The sequence below is a fragment of the Pomacea canaliculata genome, linkage group LG5 (assembly GCF_003073045.1).
Source record: "Pomacea canaliculata isolate SZHN2017 linkage group LG5, ASM307304v1, whole genome shotgun sequence".
In the NCBI taxonomy this organism is placed as follows: Eukaryota; Metazoa; Mollusca; class Gastropoda; order Architaenioglossa; family Ampullariidae; genus Pomacea; species Pomacea canaliculata.
In genome coordinates, this window is record NC_037594.1 from 19,486,879 (window position 1) to 19,495,009 (window position 8,131).

At 34.6% G+C, this 8,131-nt stretch overlaps 1 protein-coding gene across 2 annotated transcripts; it reads right to left on the bottom strand.

Annotated features, from left to right (window-relative positions):
• Nucleotides 1-166: 166 nt before the first annotated feature.
• Nucleotides 167-7,792, bottom strand: LOC112565136 (testis-expressed protein 10 homolog). 2 transcript variants are annotated; one of them, XM_025240444.1, is made up of 16 exons: nucleotides 7,683-7,792; nucleotides 7,213-7,414; nucleotides 6,227-6,903; nucleotides 5,594-5,742; nucleotides 5,070-5,179; nucleotides 4,617-4,748; nucleotides 4,071-4,281; nucleotides 3,837-3,969; nucleotides 3,494-3,663; nucleotides 3,020-3,206; nucleotides 2,708-2,793; nucleotides 2,205-2,326; nucleotides 1,890-1,973; nucleotides 1,257-1,632; nucleotides 917-1,056; nucleotides 167-591 (listed from the first exon to the last, which is right to left on the bottom strand). In XM_025240444.1, exons 2-16 carry the CDS (start codon nucleotides 7,399-7,401, stop codon nucleotides 490-492), a joined length of 2,868 nt encoding a protein of 955 aa, XP_025096229.1. In that variant the 5' UTR covers nucleotides 7,402-7,414; nucleotides 7,683-7,792; the 3' UTR covers nucleotides 167-489. The 2 variants fall into 2 exon arrangements, with proteins under 2 accessions (XP_025096229.1, XP_025096230.1); XM_025240445.1 differs by having other exon boundaries at nucleotides 7,696-7,773.
• Between the last annotated feature and the right edge of the window lie 339 nt (nucleotides 7,793-8,131).

An 8,131-nucleotide genomic window follows, 5' to 3' on the forward strand; every position in this document is an offset into this window, starting at 1 on the left:
CAGTAATAATTAATGCATTTTCTAGATTTGCAATGCTCACTCAATATTATAAAAAGAATTATTTTGTGCTTATCAAGCTAACCAATATACAGTTGTAAAAGTTGACATTAAATCAGCACAAAAAGATATGCAAATGTATGCATACAAACTGACACAATGTTGCATGTGACTTTTTACTCAATAAGTTTATTACAGAAACAGATTTAGACAATTTTAACACAAACTAAAATGATGCAGCAAACAAAAATCAAGCAACAATTTCAAAATTTAGACAAAATTCAGACATTTGGCAACTAACGAAGTTAATGCATTTTTATTGTAGACATTTTGTTTTAGACTGATTATATTTCCGTACCATCTGATGGTACTATTATAAAAAGGATGGAAAGAAGTGTTTCCATAAGGTCTCATGTCATTCTGCTGAAAATCGTAACTGTTGTTGGTGCTTCCATGAAAACAAAAATAAGTATTCGTTATTTGATATACATTTCAACCTCTATGAGTTGATGACTCAAGATGCTGATTATGTATTTTGACTGCATAGAGGAAGTCATGCCATAGCTGGTGGTCTGTTACCTCAGGCAATACTTCCTGAAATTTAGTGATAAAAACACAATTAATGGAATATTTCTCATGGTGCTTAATGTTGACTGAGTAAATATAACATAATGCATGTACACAGAAATACAAATTGCTAACACTTTATTACGGAAAAGTCAGACTTGTGCAAATGTAATATGTTGGGTATATGACAACAACCCATTTTCATCCTGAAAATATTGTCTGATAGTTACAAGAAACTTAATTCCTTTATATTTATAAGGACTTTAACAAACTTCAAACATTCACAGACCAATGATTTCCACTCTCCTACCCCTCTTTAAGAATGTTTAAAAGACAACAGAATATCTCATACCAAAATTGAGTCCCTTAAATTCATCAGCTGTGCAAGTGCTTCGCCCTGATCTTTTGCCCAAGTCTGTGCAAGGTCTGATGACTGAAGCAAACGTGTGGCCACCATCACAACAGTAAAAATTTCCTTTTGTCCCTTGTCAACTGCAGAACAAACGCTTTTTGAACAAACATTACAACTTATTAAAATTTTTAAGTATATAGCTTCAATTAAATTGATATTTATCACAAAATATGTGTGGTTATGGGCCTACTGTTGTTTGGTGGCATTTTTATGCAGCATTTCATATTAAACCTCATCTGATGAGTTTATCAAAAGGTCCTAAATCAAGCTATGAACTCACTCTTAATGAGGTCTGTCATCAACACACACATCTGAACAATTATTCTCAAAGAATATGCAGCTAGCTTCACTGCTTGGTCCAGAAGCATGCTGTGGATCTGGGTGTCAACACCATCAGACAGTGTCCTTTCAGATGTTTCCATGGCAACCAAATCATAGACAACGGACAGGCACAGTCGTGCTATATCTGGCAAATATTTTGTCAGTGTGGTCACTGCTTCAACTGCCAGCTGTATGCTGTCATTCTCTTTGTAATCAACAGAGAGATAAGAGTCTGTGTGAATCATATTGCCATGGGTGGGCAAGTTCTGCAGCATTTCTATCCAGTGTTGAAGGATGCCATACAGCATGCAGACATTCATGCTGTGATAACACTGCTGCAAAACAAACCATATATTATTGAGATATTTATGAAAAGAGTTTACAACAATCTGCATAAACCACATACACACAGATGTAGAAGAGGTGCAACTCTAGAGCCCACCTAAACTAGTTAGTACACAAACTACACAAGCAGTATTCATTTATTTTTCATTTCTCTATGCTTAAGACAGAAGGACATACAAGAAAGAGTGAAGAATGGAAAAAAACAATAAATCTCTGAAGTAGCAAAAGTCAACACCTTGTTACTTACTATGACTTTTGTGCACCATATGTGAGCCATAACACTGAAGAGCAACAGGGGAGAAAGGTAGCCTCGGAATGCCACTTTGCACCACTAGATAACAAAACATTACTTTTTTCAAGAGAGTGCTTTGGAAAGAAGAAGTAGTAATAATTCTAGTATATTTGCTACCTTCTTTTAATTTCAGTTGTGAATTAACCAAAAAATACATCTGCAAATTAGCACCGGGTAAAATAAGTCACACAAACAAACAGGTCACACAGCTGGCAGAAGTGATCAGGTCTCACATTATACCCTTCCATGTACATATTAAAAATCTTGTACCTCTACAAGCTGTCTGTGTCGTAGGAAATCACTTAACGGACACTGCCAAACTATATGAATCAAATGGGATGCATGGTTCTGGTGATCTCTTTGAAACTGTTCTGTTTCTTCCTTTGTTTGACCTTTGAAGAGAAAATAATGTTGCATATGAACAATGTTGCACAAGAAGCAGTACATTTACAATAAATACTAAAGAGTTGCTAATTTTTGTAACATATGCATGCAATTTTTGCACTTAGGATTGAGTAAACGCAATCAACTTCAATGAATTCTCTATAAACTGCTGAATCAGTTATGAACTTAACATTCAAAACACCATTCTCAAGAACATAAGACCTCTAGCCCTTCATCCCTAAAATGAACCCTAGATAAGTCTCAAGTCAAATTTATATAAGTATAAACAGGAGTGTACAAAGTTGCATGTCCAGGCATAGACATTTGTTTGTTCTTAGCATCTGTCCAAATTCACATAATGTTTTTATCTATGATGAAAAGAATCTTACCAACAATTAATCCCAACAAAAATGTCATCATCTTTGGCTGGTGTGGCTTCAAAGCAACAGCTTCTTCATGTTGAAATGTTTTGAATCTAGAAATGGAAACTTCATTTTCATTACATCTCTATTTGTAAAGTAAAAGCTGCACAAATATAAATAAAAAGTGCTTCCTTTAACAGTGTAAATTTTCTAGATTGCACATTTGAACTCTTGTATTTAGCTAAAAACAGAATACATTTCACACCACTGATGCAAATGTTCGTGAATTTGAAAATCCTAGATCTGACTATGACCAAAACAGGAATTATGCTAACTTACCCATTGTCAAGAACAGAGATGAGGTACTTAGCAACTTCTATGTCCACAACTGGTAGACGACAGTTTTGAGCAAACAACTTCAACTCCTCCTCACTTGGAGGATTCAACCTGAATATCCAGTTAAGAATTTCCACAAAAGGCTTATGGATGTCTCTGCTTCCCACTGCAAGAATACCCCTGTCTTGATCTTGAAAGAGATATTAAAGGCATTTATTATGTAGATTTTGTTTAAAACTAACGGCATGATTGACTTTACTTCACACACTTGAGAAATTCTGTTATTTATGATTTGATATATACATTTACATTTTTTATTACCTTGATTTTATTTCAGGAATTAAAATTTTATCTCCATGTACATTTTAAACATCCCTGTATGATAATGTAAGAATAAATAAACAATGAAAAGATGAACAAAAATAAAAGAATTCCATTTTTTTTACAAGTTTTAGCCATTTTGCACAAGGAATTTACCAAACAACTTGTTCAAATTCTTTCTTAGAGTGGTGATGAGAGGCTGGCAGTTCTGTTGACCGCATCGATTCATAATCCTGATGACAAGCATTGCAACATCTGAGCTCTCCTTTGGTAGTTGTAGAAGCAGATCAGGTAATGAGCTGAAGAATCTGTCAAACAGTTCTAGCCTTGAGAAAATAAAGACAGTGCTGTTATGGCAATAAAAATAAAGTTTCCCTACTTTAATATACATACATACACACATATATATCAAATACATTTCCAAACAGCAGAAACATTTCGACATAAATTGATCAAAGCATTTTTTCAGGATACTAATTTCTTTGTAAATTTTCCTCACCTGGAAAAAAATGGACTGTGTTCATCAAGTGCAAGAGACTCAAACAACAACAGGTAACACTTTTTCCCAACAGACTGTGGAGGAGCCTTTTTGTACTGAGCGAAGGTCTTTTTAAGTAGCTTGTCCTGGTTAACTTTTTGAGACAGAAAAGATAATATCAGATTTTTTCTCTCTCTCTCTCTGAACACACACACACAAACTCGCTCTTTCTCACATTCATTCTCAGTCACTCACCAGATGTTGGAAAGTTGAAAAAAACCCTTTTCAGTACAGATGTCAGCATACGGCTGAGTTCTGGGCCTGTGCATTTCTCAGCATGATTAACCATATAGGAAATGACATCTTCTTGCCAAAGCTTTTCCTTAGTATTTGTGATTTTCTCAGCTTTGACTGGAAACCATGCCATGATAGCACACACAGTCAGATTTAGTTTCAGCACCGATGCCTGTCCATCCAAAGAACAGAGATACAAGTAAACCCCAGAAATATATATTAAGTCAATAATTAAATTAAACAAAAATCAATCAATAATAAAATGAATTTTCATAAACATCAAGGAGTTATAACATTTCCTAATTTTACTAGGTATGTAAACAAAAAAATTGAGCAGGCTAGTTAGGATTTACTCTTTACCATCAATATTTTAAAAGCAATTGTGAAATAATTTTTTTTATAAAATTAAAAGAATAAAACCACTTTCCTCTTCTTCTCCTCTTACTATTGAAAAGCAATAACAGTAAACAGAAAAAAAATTCTCTGACAACATGCAATTAAATCCACCTGCAGTCCTGAAGATGACCTAACAATCTGTCCATCCTTCTTCCTCTTAACTGTTTCTGTGACATCCAGAGGAAAGCTAGACATAAGTAATTGCCTCAGTTCTTTTAGGAAGGTACCTTGAAAATGTGCGTCCTGAAAGAAGTTAGAAATAAAAACTAGTTGTACTGACACATCACTCCCCCCCCCACACACAGCAATTACTAAAGCGAAGAAGTCTGTTAACAAGAAACAAAATACTTAATTTATTTGCCACAAATGATATGAAAAAAGTAACCCATTTAATTCAGAGAAAAAAAAACCGCAGCATATAAAACAGCCTTGTATTTGTTTTTAAAATATATGCACAAAAGATTTTTAAAGTTTAAACTTTGAATTGTTAAATAGTTGCATAACATAAAAGATAAACACAAAGACAAATGAAGTTTAAGATAAGAAATTTTGAAAAATTCTTACGAAGCAGCTTTGCTGTGTTTTGTTCAAATTATTCCAACACTCTGCTAATGAATGAAGAACACCCACCACATTTGCAAGCATAGGTACTGCTTGTTCTGTTACCTGAACACCTGCCGACATAATAACAAATTTCTTGAATTTCTTCCACAGAGATGCACTGAGAAAATTGATTTATTAAGTAAAGGTATGCATGGATAGTTAACAATAGGTGAATAAAGATTTAAAGTTATTAACATTTTTTCAATTTCAGTGGAGTAACCATACAACCAATGTATTCTAGTAATGAAAATAATGATTAAGAAGGAATGCTTCTGAGAAAAATTATTTATAATGGGAAGAAGGTATGTAGTTATGAATGTATAATTTACATTACACAATGAATATCTATGATTTCTTTCCAATTTCAGTAACTACACAACCAATGTAATTTTTGGTAGTTAAAATGATCAAGAAAGAATTCTTCCGTTAAGACCCCTAATGGGTACAATAAACTATGTATGTGCACAGGTATACAGACCACAAACCTTTTGAAACATCTGCAGTAAGAGCATCAGACAGGGGACAGTCTTCAGCCCAGCACTGCTTTAGTAGCGGCATCAAGCTTTCAGTAAACTTTTGGAGTTTTTCCTTTGAACTGAGTAGGTTTGAATACTCATTTTTCTCTGAATCTGGGCTGAAGAAAATTTCAAATAAAGTGTGTTAACGGAATGGAAGAGGTCAAGAGTTTGTAGAAGAGTAATAACCATATGGGCAGTAATATTTTGGCTAAGCAAATACAGTATGTTCTGTACAGACAGTGATTTGATTTATTTCTTATTCTGTAGGTCTGCCATTGTCTTGTCCCTGCAGAAGTCGCCCAAACTTCATGCAGATAGTCTGTTCCATATGTCTACTTCTACTACTCCATTAGCTTAATCAAGATGAGTCACCACTGCAAAGACAAACATGAACAATCAATATACACAACCTGATGTCTCAAATGAGTTCACTTGTTTCAAAACAGTCCAGTCAGGATAAACACTAAGTCAGGGCAACTAAATTGGCAAACAAATCCATCATCCAAGATGAACGATGGACCTTGGAAATAGGCCATTCTTTGACTCTTCTGCATTGCTACTCTCCTATCACCCACTAAAACATTATTTTAAAAAACTTACCAAAGAAGATTTTGAAAAGAAAGGGGTGACTGGGACCACCTTTCCCTAACCCATCTGGGAACAAGTGGTCCTCTCCTGCTAGGCCAATGTGTCACATGCAGTGATGTCACTTCATTTGATTCTGTATCATCTTTACACGTGTCTCTTGTCAAAAATGCATCCAGAAGTTTTTTCAACCTTTCCAATACTTTAGCACGCCATTTCTGTGAAGACAGTTTACTATTTGGGTTTACAACAAGCATTCGTGCTTTAACATCAACATTCTTGCCTTTGGATACTTGGGTGGATATCTGCTCCAAGAATATCGTCATTAGCTGACTGACATCACTGATAACATGGGTAGGAAAGTTATCAAGAAGCAAATCAAAAAAGTCCAGTGAATCTTTCTGTACATCATCACAAATATGTGTCATTGCACAACAAAGATGAGCACTTAGTATTTTGAATGATGAACTAATTGCTTTAGCATCTATATGACCTAAAATCATCTTGAAAAGTTTCAACACAGCCTGCCGAATTAAAGGATCTCTGTCACTTAAAAGATAGAGAACTTTGTTGATCACTCGTCCAACATCCTTTAAGATACTGTCAGGGTTTGCTGTCATCAGTTCAGTGATGCCCTGCACACCTGCCAGCCGAACACGAGCATTGTAGTGTTCACACTGAGGTAGCAGATCCTAAGTCCGGCACGAAATAAAACAACAATGAATTAAAACAAGTCGGCTTTAGCTATAAAGTAAATGTGAACTGAGAAGACAATGTGTTAAATAAAAAATCTTAAAATACATGTAGACAGGGAAGGAAAAAAAATAACCAGACCCTACTGTTAATATAACCTTTAATATTTCTGATATCATTTAAAAAGAAACACTTTAAAAATAAATTTTCCATAACTCTGACTAAAGTTTTATCCCCCAGCATGTGTCTTGAAATGTAACAATACGTACTTCTATAGTTACATATGTTTTGAAAAATAACATTCATACCTGCAGTACTTGCTTGTGCTTTGTGTGTGGTTCTGCTAAATTAGAAGTGTCCTTTATGTGTTGGGTAATACGGATAGTCCGTGACTTGAAACTAATATTAGTTTCATTTCCTCCTTTAGGCAACGGTCGTCCAACTTTTAATTTAACCTTCTGGGAATCAGCATTCTTCCTTTTTCTTGATTTTGGCATAGTTGCTTAGTGTCTGCAATCATTATGAGTTTATTTATTAAATAAGTCAACATCTGGTTTCAACAACGGTCTAAAATATCTAGCTTTTTTCTTTGACAAACTTGATTTTGTTTATAATTTTCTTTTTTTCTCGCCTCGTGGTCCTGTCAAATGCGATAATATTTTGCACTCAACGCCTCAATAAAAACATCATCATAATATTTTTAAGAATGCATTTTCAATTAATAAATAAAATAAACAGCTAAACTATTTGTTTGGCTGTTTTGTGCGGAATTAAATACCCTTGCTTCCTTCTTTAGATCCCTGAGAAATCAGTCATTTCGCACTTGTTTACGTCTGCCATGCGTTCTCATCAGCGGAAGTGTATAGGCGTTACCTCCCCTAGTGAGGTGTTACTTTGTGAACGATTTGTGTGTACAAGCTAATTCATGGTTCTATGCTCGCCCACTGGCGTTCGCTTGCTGATGTATGATGGTGAAAGTGATGACCATATTACCGGGCCTTGATTTGGTTTAGTAATCTTGTTAAGTTCCACACCTTTTTTCGGACCCACTTGTTATAATTGTTTCATCACTTTTCTGTCATCTCCAGCTATAACTTGATCAACAATTAATTAAACTATTTTATGCTTTTGGTTATTGATGCAAATTTTTTGCCCTGCTTTTTTTATTTATTTTCTATAAGCCCAGGGAGCCATTTTCCCCTTAACATATAATAACAATATCATATG

Excerpts from the sequence above, each read along its gene's own strand:
- LOC112565136 (XM_025240444.1), bottom strand. The coding sequence starts at position 7,401 with ATGCCAAAATCAAGAAAAAGGAAGAATGCTGATTCCCAGAAGGTTAAA. Across the intron at positions 5,743-6,226 it reads TCTTTTCAAAATCTTCTTTG|CCCAGATTCAGAGAAAAATG; the intron begins GTAAGTTTTTTA and ends AATTTTCTTCAG. Across the intron at positions 1,633-1,889 it reads TATGGTGCACAAAAGTCATA|CAGTGTTATCACAGCATGAA; the intron begins GTAAGTAACAAG and ends TTTGTTTTGCAG.